At 37.4% G+C, this 20,200-nt stretch overlaps 1 protein-coding gene across 2 annotated transcripts in view; it reads left to right on the top strand.

The window, feature by feature from the left end:
- The first annotated feature begins 1,044 nt into the window (after window positions 1-1,044).
- Window positions 1,045-20,200, top strand: part of fidipidine (coiled-coil domain-containing protein 93) — an 85,394-nt gene continuing 66,238 nt past the window's right edge. For both annotated transcript variants that reach the window (XM_083126368.1, XM_083126367.1), the window contains exons 1-4: window positions 1,045-1,142; window positions 2,282-2,395; window positions 6,712-6,806; window positions 15,116-15,227. In XM_083126368.1, coding sequence (XP_082982494.1) covers window positions 1,059-1,142; window positions 2,282-2,395; window positions 6,712-6,806; window positions 15,116-15,227 — 405 coding nt within the window. In that variant the 5' untranslated portion in view covers window positions 1,045-1,058. The remainder of the gene's footprint in view (window positions 1,143-2,281; window positions 2,396-6,711; window positions 6,807-15,115; window positions 15,228-20,200) is intronic.

The following is a 20,200-nucleotide window of genomic DNA, read 5'->3' as shown; positions in this document are numbered from 1 at the left end:
CTTTTCCTTGGTCAGAGATCGGTGATTGGGTGGTGCTTAAACTCGGGGAAGGCGGGGGGGGGGGGACAGTTGACTTTTTCTTGGTAGACAAGACTTATTATGAAGAGGCAAATAGTGTGGGCCAAGGAAGTGGCTAAAAATAGGGAGCGAGGGGCAACTGCGAAAAACATGGTAGTTGTGGTTGTGTAAATGCCCCGTGGCTATCATCATAATGCTGCTGAGAAGTATCATTTTTATCTTCCCAATCCCAACTTCAGAAAATTTCAAATGATCATGTTTGGAAAAGCTGATTCTCGATGTATTATGCATTCTAAGTGTCTGACACTTCTCGGAAACTTAGTTTTCATTCCAGAAATGCAAAGAAAAATATCATGTAAGGGAACAGTATCGGGAAATTTTTAACATTTACCGTCCCGAAAATTTCCCGACGTGATCTGAAATTTGCAAATTTTTCACACCCATAATGTCGGGATTTAAGAAATTTCCCGTCCCGACCAAAATAAAAGGCCGAGTCTGCTGCCACGCACGTGTCAGCAGTAAGAATAAGCGTCAAATTTGCTCCTGCCACGTAAATCGTCTGCTAAAAGGATGTTACAAATCTTAAGAACAGATGAAGACGAGAAAAAATGCAAGTTTATGATTAGAGGGAATGAATGTGCAGGTAAGAAAGCATTTAGCTGTATTATTTTAATGCTAACGGTTTAGGTTTATTATTAGAAGAATGCTAAGGGACCTAATCTTAAAACATTTATGTGAAAGTAATCGCTACAACTTCACAGTATGAGTTACATACATAATTGCATACATGGCATCAATGATAGCATGATGAAATCACGATAAAACAAAGAACAAGTTTGCTGCCACGCGCATCTCTTTTGAGGTTTCAGCAGAAAAAGAACGTGGCAGCAGACACTACCAACTACCTAAAATCTGTCTCGCATACCACTACCAGAGCATACCGCTCTGCCCCTACTGAGAAGAACCGATTTTCAGGTTAATTGTTGCATTTTTCTTCCTCTAGACTTGGCCACTCTGTCTGTCGTCTGCTAAAGTTAAAGATGGCAGGTGGATTCGGATTTGCGCGACCCAAACCTGGCTCAAAATTATCAACTAGAATTGATGCTGATGGCAGAGAAGTGGAGGTTTGTTATAATTTATGTTTGGTATTGTTGTCAGTTTCTGACACAGCGTTATTTTTTTAGAATACGTAAGCGAAAAATGTATGTATTGAAAACGTTCACGCTAAATGCATGTGTTTTTTACAATTTATTTTGACTCCAGAACACAGTTTCGATTGTTAAAATTTGGATGTATAAGTTGTAATTGTTGTTGTTCCTTGTAGGAGTTCAAAGAATTATCATTTAATAAAGTTACATAGAGTTTTTCAATAATTGCTTTCCTATCCTTGCACTATTACTATTTGTTTGTTCCTGCAGTGCATGGACGTCAGTAGGATTTTTTATCCCAGGAAGGGACAACCAAAGTACAAAGTATTTTTTCCCCAGTAGGGGCAACATGACACATTTCCTCCTCCTCCCTAATAATGTTGCCTCCTCAAAAAACACTCCTTCATTTTGAAGTATCATGGGTACTATTATAGTATGAGGGAGTTCCCTAAGTACTTTCTCCTGTAAATTTGAAGAAATCCGTCTCCCCTATACTATAATGTTACCTATTATTCATCAGAGTGACATACTGTATTTCACCGCATAATCTTGACATTGGCACGTCAGATAACGAAACCAATGATAGCGGTGCAGAATGTTCGGACACGGAACATTCAATTTTGTAAGTCTGTACTTTGCAATTTGTACTAAATTTTTCTCAAGTGTAATACTTCAACTATAGTGCACAAATCTGTAACAACAAATGTGTAATTTTTTCCAGACCGGAAATCATTTTCTTAGCTGTAATGAAGGAATTATGTGTCGATTTGGACTATATTCAATTTTAACATATTCACCAGTATTCTGTGAATCCTAATGTTACACCAAAGACAGTTTAGTAATAAGTACTGTTATACTGGCACAATTAAAAAAAAAAAAGATCTTCCCATGATGGTCACACCCAACTTTTTACAAGACTAATTGTCATAAAATCTGCGACAATTATGCAGTGAAATACCATACTAGTAGTAACGTACAGTATTTCTGTATAGTATGTTTTAAATTTACTAGGATTTTTATCCACATTCAGGCTTCATACTATCCAGTTGTCATGTTTCTTATTTAGCTAAGTAGGCTGTACTTATTATATTTTTATTCTATACATTTTTTTAAAGGTTGAAGTACGTGAAGATGAAGAACAAGAAATTAAATTGCAAGAAATTATTGATTTGTTGTTAGCAGCTGGTTACTTCAGAGCTCGCATTAAAGGATTATCTCCATTTGATAAGGTATGAATAATTCTAAGTGCTGTGAAAATATGAAAGCATGGTATGATTGTCGTGCCCATAACATAAAGATGCATTTGTATTGCATTTTGCAGGTTTTATTTTTGTAGTAGTCAAAAACTGTTGGTGTCTGTTTTCTTGGAAGAAATCTACAGGTGCAGAGGGTCGACAGTCTAAGAATTACACATCTTCCTTTATGCAAAGGACAAATTACGCTTTTGCACATATGTATTCTATGATTTCAATAAGGTGAATATTCATATTTAGAAGCACTTGTACATTCATGTGTCAATTATACATTTTTAAAAATTTTTGTCCCTTGTTTTGCTATGAAGTCAAGTCAGTCGTGTCCATCTAATCATGGTATTGAGAATGAGAATCGAGAATATTTTTGTACAAATATGGGTAATTATGTAGTTTTGCCCAAACACCTCTCACTTGTTTATTTAGTTAATTTTAGCATTGATACTTACCTATTCTGCATTGCGGAAGATTCTTTAAGGTGAAGTTATGCCTTTGGTAACAATTAGATAAGCCGGAGACGGATTTCTTCAAATTTACAGGAGAAAAGACGAGAAAGTACTTACGGAATTGCGTTCTTGTGGACTTTCTGAAGCCGGGGAAATAGTTTTTCGAATCGTGCAACTTATTTGGCCTATAAGTAAGGTATTTTTTGTCATTCATGCATCTCCGTTGCACGATAGCTCGTGCCACCATTGCCGTCGACTACGTGAATCAAATGTTCCGTGCGATCGGTTATGTAACCCCCTGTCAGTGTAGCAACCACGGGCTAGTTTTACAAGATGTTTTTTTTTTCCCTAACCTAAGTGAACCTCACCTAACCTTCCGTGAATGGTTTGTGGAATAATTTTCAATTCAAAACGTTTTGTGAATAGCTTGTGCGGCATTTATAGCTGACAATACTGCATATCAGCTGACGACAGACAATGTGAGTCAAGATTTGGCCGCCGAATTAGCAACGACAAATAAAGAATTATAATGTTAAAAATAACGTGTTTTTCATGGGAAAAAAAGTGATCCCCAGGTTGAAAAATGTTCTGCTGTGCATATGAGGTAAGTAGAAATGATTTTTGTTTGAAAAAAAAACGAGTTGAATGTGTCTCCGACTTATCCAACTGGTACCATGCCTTTTTCCATAAAATAGTGTCAACTTTTCATATTACGAGTCATTATTTGACTTCCTTGTTTTGCTTGTGTACATGATTTTTTTTACATGTTTCCATGATTCTTGCAAGATTAGCTCCACGAACCATGCACGATAAGGTTTAGGTTAGGTTAGGCAAACACAGTTAAAATTTGGGGTCGTTACCATTCACAAAAGGGTATTAGCATCACAAATCATGAACATTTAAACACTTTAGGTTACGTTAAGATAGTTAAAAATAAATCATGACTAGGACTCGCTTCGTACAGGCATATATCCACTTCCCATTTGGTCGAATGTGCAGCTTGCCCATTCTTTCTTCACGATTTCATGTTGAACTACAAATTCCACTACATCTTCCACATCCGACAACAACTTCACGACGCATCCTTGACATGTCATCTTATTGGAACACAAGGACGTGTTTGGAAACAGTGACAAGGGTTTACGACATAAACAGCCACTACGTGTCGAACAGATGGTTTTCAATTTCAGGAAACAAAAAGCGTGTTTGGAAACACTTACACGGGGTTACTTCATCGAACGCAGGCAAATAGCAAGGAAATGGCAGCAATCGCCTCTGCGTGTTGGAAATATTTCTCAGGAAAAAAAAGGAATTTCGGGTCAGAAAGCTTAAACAATCAAAAACAAAACGCCTTCACGAACTTCCACAATGTCAGAGAAATTGATTAAAGTAAGTAAGTGGTTCCTTCAGTAAATATGAAGAAATCTGTTCGGGCGATACTACATATTATGTTCCATATTTACATTTACAAAACTGTGAAATTATGGTGACTGTCCACACCAGTGGAACTGTCGCCACCAAAGGCTCAACTACAGTATCTTATACGATGATCTGCAGTTATGTACAGTTACCTTGATATTTCATTCCTGTGCATGTGCACAGTATTCTTTAACACTCAATGCACATGCATACTGAGATTGAACAAAGGATTGACACTATGTTATGCGGTTGCTAAAGTTAAGATATTTCCAAGGAAGTAAACATGTGCTAATTGTGCACAGATGCTTAAATTACATTAACAAACATGTGCTAAGATTGCATGAATCATACTTTGAAGTATAATACTCAAATGTTTCTGTGCATTTGTGCATTCTATTACTGGCTTATTTCTTGGATGTCTTAAGTTTTGTAATGTTTAAGATAACATAGTTTCACAATGCTGGTGAACCTCTATACACCTGTGAGAGAGTGAAAAATTATGTATTATTTATGAAGAATTGTGGTTAGTATGAATATTTTCTCACTTGTGTATTCTGAAAATTTTACCTAGTTAACCACAACATTTCTTTTTTATTATTTATTATATATTAATGTAGTAGAAATAAAATGCCAATGCATGCATGCAAGTAAAACCAACAGGTGCGAGCATTCATCGAGTGGGTCACTTGTAAATATTTATCTATGTATAAAATGAGGAGAGTGACGCGTGAATGACAGAACATCTTAAAATACATCTGATGATATTCCTCACAACTTACTCACTTAATTTCAGTGGTTTTCTTTTTCAGAATATTAACGGTGTGTTTTGTTTTAAATATCGAGGCTTAGCAGCAACTAAAAAAATCTCAATTTCAAGTAGTCTCGAGTAACAGTAACGTTCTCTGAACGAGTAGTAGTTTCAATACATATTTTCTTATTGGCACGCAAAAAATAACAAAGTTTCAGGCTGCAATTGGTGCGACGAGAATAAAATACATTATGTAGCACCCATTTTGTAAGAAAAAATATTTTGGAGACACGGAGACTCGAACCTAGGATTTCAGCTTACAAAGCTGGCCTTTAACCGACATGGCCACAAGCTACGGTGAAGAAATCAACCTATTCGAGTAATTTATCTATAAGATTGCATCTTTTCCTGTCCAGTTCGCAATTTTGATGTCGCTTCTCGCTAATTACATTAATTTGAAAGCAGTATGATTCATCAGATAGGGTTCATATGCTGTACGCATTGCTGACAAAATACAAGTGAAGCTTGTGCATGGAAATTAATGAAGAGTTTGGGAAATCTTGCTTTTGTGGAAGGTTAGTGTTTGCAACCCTAAATGATAACCGTTCTCTAGTTTCTGTCAATATAGTGGATTCTGCTATGTGACAACGAATCTCATTAACCAACGGCACATATTTTTATTTTAAACTATTTATTTCAAAATGAAGAGTTATTATTCTGGAATCTACGGAGACATTCATTCATTCAATAAGAATTTTATGAGAGTAACAATTCTATTCTTGTGCTCCATTACGAAACCAACGTGCACATGTAAAACAGGTAAAGCCCAACAATTTTTATTTTACAAAAATTTAATTTACTGTTAAAGTTAAATCAGAGGACAACCATTGACTTATTTTTAATAGCGTGGATGTCTGATGTGTAAGGGGGGGGGGGGGGTACCTCCTCTCATGTGCCTCCCTGTCTGTGGCATAAAACTCTTCTTCCTTTAGGATTTCTATTATTTTTCTCATCGCATATTCAATGCCAACTTTGTGATTCTGTTTGCCAAAGTGTATGGGGAAGGAGTTTATTTATTCTTCAAGCCTTCTCCTGGGCTAGGATAACACTATTTCCGAAATATTTTTTCTTGCATCATTTTCAGGAATTGCAACAGCACTATTTCTGTCTCGATTGTTCTTATTGCATTTTTCCTTTTCGTTATTTAGTGTTGCTTTTCTTCAACTTTCGGCTACTTGCGACGATGAAGAGAGACTCAAAAAGAACACCCATGCTCAGGCCAAATTCAAACCCGTGGCCCCGCATTTAACAAATTGTGATAACTACTTTGTCACGAATGTCAAAAGTGCGTTTGTTTTTAAAATAAATTTCAGGTATATTACACATTTACATTAGTTTGATTGTGGACGTGGAAATTCCAGTTAATTAATATTTTCGTTAGGCCTTTTCTTTGAGTCTGAGAGAAACAAAATTCTCTGCATATGGTTAAATTGATTGATAGTAAGCAACACTGCTGCTTTCCGAAAACTTACTTCGGCTGTACTTTTGGCCACGAAGCTGGACGAGTGTGCAACTTTTTGTGAACAGAAGTGTACCTAAAATTGTAAATATAGTTTAGAGCCATGTAACATTTTTTTAAGGTAGTACCATAAGAAACTACATAATTTACTTCTTTTTTTTAGGTTGTTGGAGGTATGACATGGTGTATAGAAACATGTAATTTTGATGTTGACATTGACCTCTTGTTTCAAGAGAATCTTACTATTGGCCAGAAAATGTGAGTACATATTGTAGCTTTATAATGGGGATGTTCCATGTGTGTTATGTGCATAGTGTTTTAATATTTCTGTGGTTGTGATCCTGAGTGCCTAATTTCCATTTGCAGGGATACACTACCATGAAATGATGGGTGTTTTGTGTTGTATAATTTTTATACATTCTAATGTGTCGTTAAGCTGGGCTGCATTTAGAGAATTATGTATTAAGCCTGTATTACATGCATACAATGCAGGAAAACTAGTTTGGCTTACAGTGTGGGAGATGTTCATGTAATAAGAATGATTCAAACAAGTTTTCTCTGGTTGTCAGCCAGGTTGAGCTGATGCATTGCTCTCACCATAAAAGTGTATGCCCTCAAAACATTGGATGCTGACACCGAGTTAACCCTTAAAGGACGGACCGTGACATGGGTGTCACGGCAGACAGGTATTTCCCAGGCAGCTTTTTCTCGTAGTATGTTACTTTTTTAATGTATTGCAACATACAGGGTGGTGCACAAAATGATACCCCATTTGTTTTTAGTGTAAAAACTTTAGTAAGCAACATTTTTCAAAAAAACATACATTGCAGTGAACATAGCAATGTGGAAAAATGTTTCAATGCAAAACATGCTCAATATGACCACCATTGCACTGCACAACTGTAGTCAAACGAACAGTTAGGTTATTGATCACCCTCCGACACATGTCTTCTGTAATTTCAGTGAAAGCTTGCGTAACTAATGTTCTCAAATCCATGAGATTTTCTGGATGTTTTGAAAAAATCCTTTCCTTCAGGAATCCCCACAGGAAATAGTCACAGGGATTAAGGTCTGGAGTATTGGGAGGCCAATACTGACCACCATTAAAACGTTCTGGAAACCTGTTTGAAATGTCGCGGAAGTTGAAGATCTCGTGCAAGAAATCCAAGACCACATTGGCAGTATGCGGACTTGCACCATCCTGCATAAACCATTGTGTGTTAAATGGCAAATCCTTCACAAGAAGCTGAGGAATAAATTGATTACGAAGCATGTCTAGGTAACGCTCTCTGTTAACATTTTCATCAAAAAAGAATGGTCCAAAGAGTCCATGCATTGAAATAGCGGCCCACACTGTATCCTGGGTGAATGGCTTTCCTTTTGATGGAACACTTGTGGATTGTCGGTAGCCCAAAATCGCATATTTTGTCTATTCACCACTCCGTCCAAGTGAAAGTGAGCCTCATCCGAAAACCATGTATTGTTGATAACATCCATATGTCCCTCAGCCCATTCAGTGAATCCCAGTCTCCGCTGAATCTTTTCTGGTGTCAGTTTCTGCACAACTGTTATTTTATAGGGGTACAGGTGAGGATCACTTTTGAGAATTCTTTGCAGAGAGTGTCTCGATATACCCAGTTGGGTAGCTGCTTTTCTACAGGACTTACTGGGGCTTCTTTGCATAGCAACCCGTACACTTTCGATGTTTTCCGGCGTACGGACACTATTCACTCGCGGCCGTTTCGGTTCCAGTAATGTCCCTTGAACCTGCAATTGTTCATGGAGTTTGTGAATTGTTCTCTTGCTTGGAGCCCAACGTGTGTTGAATTGGGCGCGGAAACGTCTCTGTGCACCAACAATGCTTTTGGTTTCCACGAACAACAACACTATTGCTTCACGATGTTCTGGCTTGAGCCTTCCTTTGTCAGCCATGCCGCTACACTGGACTGCTAGCGCCACGGTGAAGATTCAGTGAACTACAGCCTCTGGCAGTAAATCTCCATGGATTAAGGTTTCCTAGGAAAAAATATTTTAAAATTAATACATAAATATTAATTTCATTCAAAAAGTAAATGGGGTATCATTTGTACGCCACCCTGTAGATAATAATCAGAGATACATGTTTTGAGTTCTACGTGAGTCTAGAGGTATGTAATTAACAATTAGTAAAGTTTAATTTCATTCTTACTATTGTTACATACTAAAACGTTCTTAGTTCCGGAAATATAAAATTTCATTTAGCAGCATGCAGAATTTCAAATTTCCCGCTGAAAACAAGTTTGGCGTTAGTGCATTAATTTTTTTTCTCTCCAGCTGGGCAGCTGCCAATCACTGTTGCCAACTTCACTCTTTTGGAGCCAGATCTGGCTCTTTGTGCACTTGTTTGACTGTGAACTGTGGCACCTGCCCTCTGCCCCATCATGATGCCACCACTGGCTCCGGCCCATAAAGATCAACCTTTGCCATAAGTGTACATTTTGCACGTGATGTGATATTCATATATAGGCTGCGTCACCCACCCCCTCTTTCCTCCCCAGGTATTTTTATATATAGCACTGTGACTAAGGTGAAGATGACAATATTATTATCTGGGAATCCTTTATTTTCGATTTCATATGAACATCATTGGATTATTGAGATGGGTGATGCTGCAAAATCTAGACTGTGAAAACCAAGAATAAATTGCCATCACTTTAAAGCTAACGGTAATAGCAGTGCCCCCACCCCTCTGACACCTAAAATTACCCTAGGATACACTTTATGCAGCCTTCGTTAATCTAGCTCCTTGAAAGTCATCTTTAGCTCTATTAATGGTGAAATGTAGCTCTTTTATGTACATCAGGTTTGGCAACTGCCAGGATGGCTGCAGGAGGCAAGGAGAAATGCATTACGTTTATGGGACCATGTTTTTATTCATTCTCTCGGCAATATCAAACATCCAATGACGTAGAAAAGTACATGGACGGAAAAGGACACGTTGAATGTATGTCATAGTAGAAGGAAAAGTCTAAACTCGCATTTGATTAGCCTTAATTTGAAGTTGAAGTTAATTTCCCATAAGGAATACATGGGATTCTGTAAATACTTATTAATCATATTTTTCAATCATCGTTTCTAGCGTACTAATCAACTACAAAACAGTTTCCATTTTCAACATGGAGAGAAATTCATACTCTCTTGCATACTAAACCCTTTTTTAAATAGCAGTACCCAATCTGACAATATTGAAATAAATGCACAACTAGTGCATAATTGTTTCTCCTCGCATTAACCTGCCTGATAACCCGAGGACACTTGTATGAAACACGTCATGAGGAAAGCTACAATTTCAAGGATGAATCACTTGAGCAAGACCACTTGAGTTTGCCTCTCAAAGTTCATCCTTGATATTTTCTTATGCTAGTTGAGCCATGTGGTGCACAGTAGTGTAGGAAATTAGTGGTCTTAAGTGTTAAAGTGTGACTATAATTTCCAGTTTGCACTTAACTGAAAATATGAGTCTGCCATTTTTTTGGTGACTGAGCAATTGAAATTCTTTTAAATATGATGGAAAATTTGCATGTTATCTTGAATCTTTTTAATGCATTTGCATGGACTATTTCAACTTTCCTGTTAACCTAATAAACTCCGAGAAATTTGCTTAAATTGGATAGTTTGTGGAAAATCAGGGAAATTGAATATTTCTTGTGCTTGCCAGAATGAAGAGACCAAAAACACACACATTATTTGTTTCCAAGAAGTTTCTTCACTTACTTTCAACAATGTTGAATGAACTTCATTCATTTCCTTCACATACAAAGTTGAAGAAACATTTACATATTAGTTTGTTTGTTTAACACTAGAAGCGCCAGGATTTTTTACTACCTAGAAGCGCCACTTCCAGTCAAAATGACCGGTATTTAAAATTTGACCATTTCTCAAAATGGATATTGCCAATAATCATCTTATTACTAATAAAACAAAATATTTTGTAAAAAATACAAAAATATCATGAAACCCAGTGATTTTTATTTTCCATGCACTAATTAGAATAATAAATATTCATTTTCTTCAAGGAAATAAGTTTCCGTCATGAAATTTCACATGTTACATTTTTTGCATTTCAGTACCTTTTCTACACCAGAAACACATTTTCCACTAACATATTTGTTGCACATTGAACAAATGTCACTTGTTTTGTTTTCATTGCACAGTGCCACCTGGCATTGGCGCCTCTTTCTGGAAACAGAGCCACTTACATTCCGTGCAATATTTTATTGGGCTTTGCATTCAAATGTCCTTCTCTTGGTTCCTCAGCTAATTCTATCAAAAAGTTATGTCTCGTAACGTTCCTCCCCGTGACTGCCTTGTAATCTCCCCATGCATTTATTGCTGCCATATCTAAGATATTGTAAAACACATGTACCAGCCATCTACGTGATGAAGCACGGACTGAATATTTGCGTGCCATTTGATCAACAACATCAACACCGCATTTAGTTTTGTTGTAATACTTGATTGTTTCTAGTAGTTTCTTCTGGCTTTGCAAATCTACTTCTACATCTGAATGCACGGAGCTTAGGAGTAGAACATTTTTGTTTGGTTTAGCTTGGTATGCACACAATGTAATGTCCCCCTTTTTTAGCAAACATGTTTCATACACTTGTGTTCTAATGTTCACAATTTCATTACGAATCTCCTTTCTATTTTTCTTCATAGTGGTAATTAGGCTCTTCTTCTTCTCCTTTAGCTTCTCAGCAAGTTTTAGCGATGTGAAATAATTGTCAGTAGTTACATTTCTACCCGCATTTAGATAAGGTGAAGTAATTCTCAATACAACATTTTCAGGTACAGTAACATTATCATTCCTTGATTCATCTTTCCCAAGGTTTGGAAAGGCATTGCACATGTATTTGAAATGTACGTCCACTAGCATCCAAAATTTTATACCAAATTTGTCTGGTTTGTTTGGCATGTACTGTGTAAATCTACACCTCGCTTTCGAAGGAAACAATTGTTCGTCAAATGTCAGATTTTCCTCTGGGGTGTAGCTACTCCTACAATTAGCTATAAATTTGTCCCAAATTTCAGAGCACAGTGCAAATTTATCAGTTTGTAATCGTTCAGATTTGGATGATCTTGAATCGTATCTAAGATATTTCAGTATTTCCCTGAATCTGTTTCTTGACATTGTTTGTTGAAAGAAAGGTGGCCCCCAAAGTAGTTTTCCATAAAATATCGTAGTCTATAGAACTGCACCCATACACTCCTCTAGCATATAAAATAGCCAGGAAAGCGTCAAGTTCTTGTAATGACAAACACCAGTTGGGTTGCTGCTTTCCAGCTGCTGCTTCTTCCGTACACTTCTGTATGTGTCAAAGCATGGAATCGTCTACAGTAAGATCTGGGTCCTCGACATCGGATTCATTTTCACTAATCTACTGTAATACTTTCCAATATTCCTCTAGACTGAGGACACATTGTCTAGAAAACATGCTTACAAACTGCAGTGTTCAAACGAAACTGAGTCTTCACTTTCTCCTTCTTATCAGCTTTGACAATACGCCAACATACATGGGCGAGTCTAAAAGAGGAAGGAAGAATAGATGTGGAAACTGTAAGTGCAACGTTCCAACCGAGAAGTGGTTTTCCATTGAAATACATTAGCGGTCAAAATGACCGGCAACGGCGCTTCTAGGTAGAAACACAAATATTTCCATTAGTATTATTTTTTTTGTCAATAACACATAGCAGTAAGAATGTACTGCAAATTTTAGGAAAAGTCACAAAATTTCAACGCATGAAGAAATTTTTTTCTGTACAAAGCAGAAATTGAAATTTGAAAAACGGTCAAAATGACCGGCTTGGCGCTTCTGGTGTTAAGCATTGGAAAATGTACATACTTGTCTTAAGAAAACCAGGAGAAGTCGTGTAGTTTGATTTGGCAATATGAGTGGGAACCCTGATGTTATATTTACGTATTAGTGGGCAATTCATAATTTCATTTGAATTTCAGTCACTTTTATCCTTCACTATACAGTTCATCACATACGGTGGCTGATAGCTGCGTGGACAGAGAGAGAAACCCTGCTGGAGACAAGCAGGGTTCGCGAAGTTTGTGTTTGTTTTTTTCAATAGAAACAAATAAATCAGGTTTTTTTGTTTTAAACAAATAAAACATTTAAAACATAATGCAAAAGAGATTTATTTTCTAAGAATAATGATTAATAAGGAATCTGTTAATTGTCCAAGAAAGGGCTGTGTTTCTAGTTATAAAGTAAACACTTGACTAACATCTTAAAATACCTATTTACGTTACCTTTAAATCTCTCTTGTAAGCTGTTCAAGAAGGTTCAAGTAATCCACAGTTGCCAGGCCCTACTCTATCCATGTGGTAGCTACTCCGTTTTCTGAAATATGACATTTTACCATGACCTCAACAAAACATTGACATTAACAACTATGTGCAGTATGTTAAGTGCAGAACAAAACTTTCATTCATGTACTATTCCTTTTTTAATATATGTGAGCTGCTTTATGCGGGGACAAGGCTTGGAAAATTCCGATCTTAGATCACCACCCTGGGAATCGAACCTAAGTTTCCTGCATGGCAGTCACATGCCCTTCCGACTAAACCACCCTGCTTCTGTGTAGACACTGAACCCATATATAAATTTAGGTTCTTCTAGAGTTAATGTGATGCTGGCTGCCAAGTAATTCTCGAAAACTTCTCTACTCTCGAAGCATCTCTATGATATTTCAAATATTGAAATTACATCTGTGTTGAATTCCTTCTTGAGAATCCACGTGAATCTTCGTGTGGCTGCTCGCACTGTTGTTTACACTGGGGGAAAAATATCTTGACAGTAACGTCATAACAGCATTGCAAACTTACAGCATTCATACTTTCACTGTCTGCAATCGGAAGAAAGAAAAAAAAAAAAGGGAATGAAATTCAATAGACTGATACAAGGGAAGGAATTTCAAAATGTCTCAATGCGAGGATTCTTGTAGAATATATTAACGTATAATAATGACCCATTAAAATGAGCACGATACATAAACAATAAACTGTACGAAACTGATTTGGATTCATGGAATGAATACGGGATGTATGAGAATGTACGAAATAATGCTTCGAGAAAAAATTACATCAAGAGTGGCTTTCATGGAAGACTGATAAAAACAAAGTTTACTTTATATCAGTACTTTGTTTATTACACATATTCAAAACATTAAAAGTCCGTTAGTTTCTCAGTACAAATATAATTCTTAACTTTGTAATTTGTTTACCTTTTCGTGTTCTTATTTCGTTAGCACCAAGCATTGACATTTCTCCACATGATGATCAGCTGCACACAAGAACATTCCGCTCTGCAGACTGTGAGATGCAAATGTGACTGAGAGGATTTTTCATGCTTGGCACGGAGTGATGCATCAAGTTGTAGTGCGGTCCCAGCTGACGTTGCTGTCAAGATAGGTTGCACCCGAGTGTAGATATCTGTGATGGGAAAATAGGCTTACGTAGCCACTATTGTGAATATTTGGACAACATTGAAAGCAAGCCTCACAGAGGTTAATGTGAATGCTCTAGTAGACCAGCCGCATGCCAGATCCGATGCGACGCAACACGACGAGCCACAAAGCGACCCGACGAGTCATTTTGTTAGCTAAAATTTGATGGCAGATTTCGTCCATGTACACAACAGGTCTAGGTCTGTCTTTTATAATTTGAGAATTTACAGCAGAATCAATGTACATGTACATGCAGAATTAATATATAATTTTATATGTTGTGTAATGTATAGGGCCAGTTTTTAATATCTCAAAATATGACTTAATAGCTGCATAAAGATACAAAATGTTGTAGCATCTTGCTTTGGCCTTTAATTAAACCTTAATTCTTAGGTCAAATAACAATCCATGAACTATTTAGCTTATTTTCTAAGGGCAACATTAATCTGGTCATCCAGATTTTCTGTTTTGGAGATCTCCTGTGTCGGAATATAATCACGTTTAATTTGCAATTATATAAAAATATCGCCGCCATGATACTGTCCCCCAGTGTGGAAATTTTGGCCTGAAGTTTCCAGTCTGTAACTAGATGATAGCTGAATTTAATGGATTCACACATGCGCAGATCGTTTTGTCACAAGCTGCTCCTTGCCATACCAAATTCCCCAGACATTCACACACTGTTGCAACGTGACTCAAGGTGACTCGAGTCAAATGTTTCGTCTGGTGTGTGGCTGCCCATAAGAGCCCCATGTTAAATCTTCCCCGAGCTGCTTTGCAACAAAAGTAACTCGTCGTGTTGGATCCGGTGTGCATCTGGCCGTAGAGGTTTTTTGAAAGGAGAGAAATTTCAAACGTGGCTTAGCTGGCCAAAGGTTTGGGGTAATGTTAAGCTGCATTTCCCTGTTAAAATGTTGCATGGAAATATATTTTAGACTATTTTTAAAATTGTAATTTGTACCTGTTGTCATAGGTGTAGGAATAGTGAGTCATAATTTTAACAGCCAACAACATATTTTTCTTCTAATACGTATTATGAAACATATCAGCTAAATATATTTTGTTTTTTCCAGAGCACTTACTGAGAAAATTGTAGCAGTGTTGCCAAGAATGAAGTGTCCACACAGAATAGAACCTCATCAAATACAAGGGCTTGATTTCATTCACATCTTTCCAGTTGTACAGGTAAATTCTTATTAATTTGACATCAGTTAGTAAGAAGCTATGTTAAATGCATTCACATTAATTTCCGTAGCAAAACGTTTCTGTTTCGACAGGATGAATTAAACAGACTTTAATTGCACTCCTTGTGGTCTATTCTTGATAACAAGTATTGGCAAATATTGTAGTGGATAGAAAGCTACGTGGAATGGAGAAAACAAAGCAGCTTCTGTGGTGAAGTGGTCAGTGTAGCATGCTATGAAACCAGAGCCCTCAGGTTCAAGTCCTGGTCAAAGCATTGTATTACTCCCATCATCTATTTCCTCTGTTCATCATTCATTCTCATTAGGGCTGAGCCGATACCAATGCTGATAGTCTTACCGATACTTGAAAATTGCAATAAATATAAGTTGTTCAAAATATTGATCGATAATAGCATATAAATTCCAATTATATTCATCAATTTGCTTTAGAAAATTCAAAAATTACATCAGAATATGAAAATAGATGTTATTTTATCACAAAATCTAGTTTTCATGCAAAATTGCTGCAATATAAAAAATAACGTTTGAATTTTGCATAATTTCCACACTAATTAGACTCTGCGGAAGTGACGAGCTGCATTTTTCTGGACTCCGTGAAAGACCAAAATGAAGGAAAAGTATCGGCTGGTATCAGTAAATGAATTTCAACCGATACTTTCTGATACCGATACCACTGGTATTGGTCGATACTGATACATCGGCATCGGTTCAGCCCTAATTCTCATTGTCATCGATAACCTAAGAGATAGAAAGACGTAAAGTAACTGAAAAAGAAAGACTGTGCAGAAACAACAAATGCTACCATCGCAATCTCAGGAATTTTGTGTGTGTTCATGTTCTCGCACCTTCACTAGAATTGTTACCTTTCTTGATGTACCTTGAATTCAAATGTGCCTTTATAAGTACATACAAACTTTAAATATAAGCTGAAGTGGATTGTTACCAATAATATCAATACGAACATTTATTTATGGTTCTCACAAGTGTTCAATATGTCCACTCTTTATCTTTTTTTTTAATGTTAGCTTATCTATTTCATTAATATTATACTCAACTTGAAACACATGATATATAACTTACAGTCTGACACTCATAACGAGAAATCCAACAATGCTTTAGCAATGTATACATTCATAGCACAAACAAACCAAAAATAAATGTCTGATGAAGGAACATGTGTTCTCCCAAAATGTCAGATAAAAAAGTGTTTAAATGCTTGTAACAACCATAAACTACAAGAGGAGTGATTCATTACATGTAAGAACTATTTAATTATACCGATTTTTGTAAATCTTTCATGAACTTTATAATTACCCGGTATGTAATTCATACTATAGCTATGTAGTTCAGAAGCAGTCTCATGTGCATGTGTATGTGTGGTTTATTTTTTAAACTCCTCTGAAATATATAAGAATTTTAAGGTATTATATGTCGCGAGAGCAACAGTAGGTTTTAGTTGGAACCATGTGATGCATTTAGGTAAATTGCAATTGTAGAGGATACTAGTTGCGAAGCTACAAACATACTAGAAAGTGTCATTTTTGGGTTGACCGAGCATGAGAGGTGTTCAGAAATTTTGGAAAAGACTTGATACTTATGTTAACAATCTATCATAATTGGGTTACCCTTCAATTTACCCAAGCTCTCCAAAATTGCCTCCCCCACACAAGAATTGTACTCTGGTACTGTCAGATTCATCTCTTTGAAATGTGACACTTCGCATGTAACAAACTACTTTAGTTTTTTACATTGTATCTAAATATATCTGTTTGGCGGTTACCCGGAGATAGGTGATTTACTCGGATAAGCTTACTGTTAATTTTTCCATGCAAATTTTCTTCGTGAACGATTTCGCGTGGCTTCTGGTGGCTTCGTCAGGTGTGTACTGTCTTGCAGCGGGTGACGTGGTTCCTTCTTCTTCCGCTTGTGCTTGTGGCAGCGCTAGTTGACACGGTTCTTTCACTTTCTGCCATTCTGGTGTGGGTGTAGTGCTTCCTTCTTTTGCTGCGCATCGGGGTTTTGTCACTGCAGGTGTCTGCTCTCGGTCTGGTTGTCTGCTTCTATGGAGTGGCATTTGTTCGCATGCACAGGCAGGCTTTTTTGCAAATGCTTAAGGCCCGTGCTTGGTTTCTTGTCATGCAGGGTGGGGGGAGCAGGTTGGGTGGATGGGTATATTCCAGTGGCGTGGCGTGGATTTTTAAAAGTGTTACCGGTTATCAGTAGGACATTTAAGGGAGACTTCGGCGCCTACCCACCTCATGCCCCCCCCCCCCCCCCCCCCCAATGTCTTCCAAGTAGTTCATATAATATTAATCTGGTACGTATGCAATTCAATACTAGAATTTGGTAAAGTTATTAATCAGAAAAAAAAAATGTTGACATAAGGACTAAAGTGAAATCGCAAACATTGGTTGTTGACACAATAATACGTAATTTGATACTTACAGAAACATCGAAGGCTACTTATAGAGCAGATCAATCCGACTTTGAAAATAGTTATATGATGCTGGGATCCCGGGTTCGAAACCTAGCTTGGGCATGGGCGTTTGTGATGTCTATTCATCAATTTAATCATATCATCACTCATCCCCATCTTCGCAAATTAGCCAAAAGTGGCACAAGCGAAGCAAAATCAATCAAATCAAATCAAAAAACTTCTATGATGCTGTCATAAAGAGAAGTTTTTCATTTGAATTTGAATTTTTGGGTGCGTCATGGTCATGGTCCATGTTATCCACATCTGAATTCGACACGTTTTTTTTTCACCCGAAAATAGAGTACATGGCCAACAAAAGAGTTTAGAAAACTGCACACATCCACATAACCACGGATAGTCGTTATACCACGAAACATTGAAATGTCGGTCATATCCAGCAGACGACTTGGTTTTTAAATCGTTCAAAATAGGCTTTGGCCTCCCTTTCGCCACAATTTCGATTTTTTCTGCAAAATAACGAACCGAAAGATTGCTTCAAAATATCTTCTATCGCACGATTACACACACTGTCCAGATAGGATGAACCCGCCACCTCGGAACTCGGAACAAGCTTCATAAATTAATTGACAATGCCCGAAAACAACATAAAGACGAAAGACACCAGTCACAAAACTCCCACTGCACAGTCCCTCCCACAAACCGTTGTTTACTTTTGTAACACGTGAAGCACCCTCCTTGCCCCCTCCCCTCTCAGCATCGGCCCTTCCCCAATATTTCCTTCGGAACCTGCAACAAGTCCCGTTCTACTAATGTTGCCATCTTAGTTCTTTTGAAACCAGATTTGCCCAAATCGCGAAACATTTTCGTTTCAAATAAGACGTATGTAGAGTAGATGTAGTCTTCATCTGTTTCCTAACTACTCCCACTCCCATGTTTCGCTAAATCCACTGAAATCTCATTTCTGACACCACTACCATTTCGTATATTTTACGTCCTTTGCTACCTTTAAGGCTTTCGCTTTATAGGATAATCGTGACGATGACGATGCGTGGTGAATTATTGAAATAAAATTATTATTTCTTTGTGTATGTAATTATTAATTTTTATAACTATGTAAGTAAAATAATAACAACGAACATTGAAATAACAATTTCTTGCTGAGGATTCGAACCTGCGACACCTGACACTTCAGAGCGTGCTAAGATAACAATCGTAAAAATATGCTTGTAAGTATTGTTTTCACCCAAAAACAGTTCTACCACCTCAAAATTATTGCATTCCTGCGACAACGTATGTCAATGTCAATCTGTATTATCAACAATTATCACAAATTCCAGTAACCGAAATAATATTATATGTGTGAAATATAGAATTTTAGGTTGACATTTTTAGAAGGACAGCGGACCCCTTGACCATACCCATCCCTCTCCTCTCCTTCTCGTCCATGATGTCGAAGAAGGACAAAGAGGACTTTCATAATCACTGATATTTAGTGTAAATACAAAATATCACTTGGTAGTTTGCTTTTGCCCCAGTGTGATTTGATTTTTTAAAATTTTGATTTGGCGATTTAAGTCCATTTCATGAACAGTAATGCTAATCGGGACAGTTTAAAGTTGGATCCGAACCACTTGTATCTCCACCGGGTATCGAACCCGGAATCCCTTGATTATAAGGCGGCGACGCTACTAACACTGCGCCATCGTTCCCCAGTGTGACTGGACACCTTCAGAGTAAGATAGACCCGATTAGGCGACTTAGCTCTTTTCTGTCAATTGAATATGGCAACACTGGTATGTTTCCTGTAAGGATCACCGGCAACTGCGCCGGCTAAACAGCCCGCCTCCTCCTCCCGCCATAGCAGTCTTTACCGCTACGCCAAGTCTTCCTTTGGTGGGCTCAGGGTCCTTCCCTCATGTTGCCTGTGGAGCGTACCGGATCAGTCCTCCTCTTCGCTTTTGCCGGTGTCAGAAAAAATGTCAGTCTGCAATGTTTACTTTACGACAATATTACCAGTTTATGTACGTAATAATATTTTAAGACAGGTTCTTCAATTCTTTATATTTTAGTGTTACCTGCGGTAACAGCGGCTACATGCACGCCACGCCTCTGGTATATTCCTAATAGCGGGAAGCCAGATGTTATTGAGAGCCCTGGTGTTAGTGTTGAGCTTATATGCATGAAATATCAATAAGGTAACTTGAAAATGATTGTTCATTAATCAGTCTAATCTTAACAATTAACACCCAAAACTCTCTTTAACCCACTCATATTGCTCAAACACTCATTTTCAACAAGAATTTCCTGGTTCTCTTTTCAGTTCCTTTTCAAGGCAAAAATTTAATTGAGTTCAGTATTTTAGGCAGGTCCTTGAATTTTCACAACTTTACGCAAGTTGAGACTTCGCAAAACATGTCACACAATGAGAAGTTTGTTGTGCATATTGCTACGTCCACCCTCAAACAACAACACAACAATGCAGGCTGTGCTAAACACACTATTCACTTCAATTAGGA

Source organism: Lepisma saccharinum, chromosome 8 (genome assembly GCF_977018435.1).
Source record: "Lepisma saccharinum chromosome 8, izLepSacc3.1, whole genome shotgun sequence".
Lineage (NCBI taxonomy): Eukaryota > Metazoa > Arthropoda > Insecta > Zygentoma > Lepismatidae > Lepisma > Lepisma saccharinum.
Note: the sequence above shows the minus strand (reverse complement) of the source record. Positions and strands in the feature narration are given on the sequence as shown.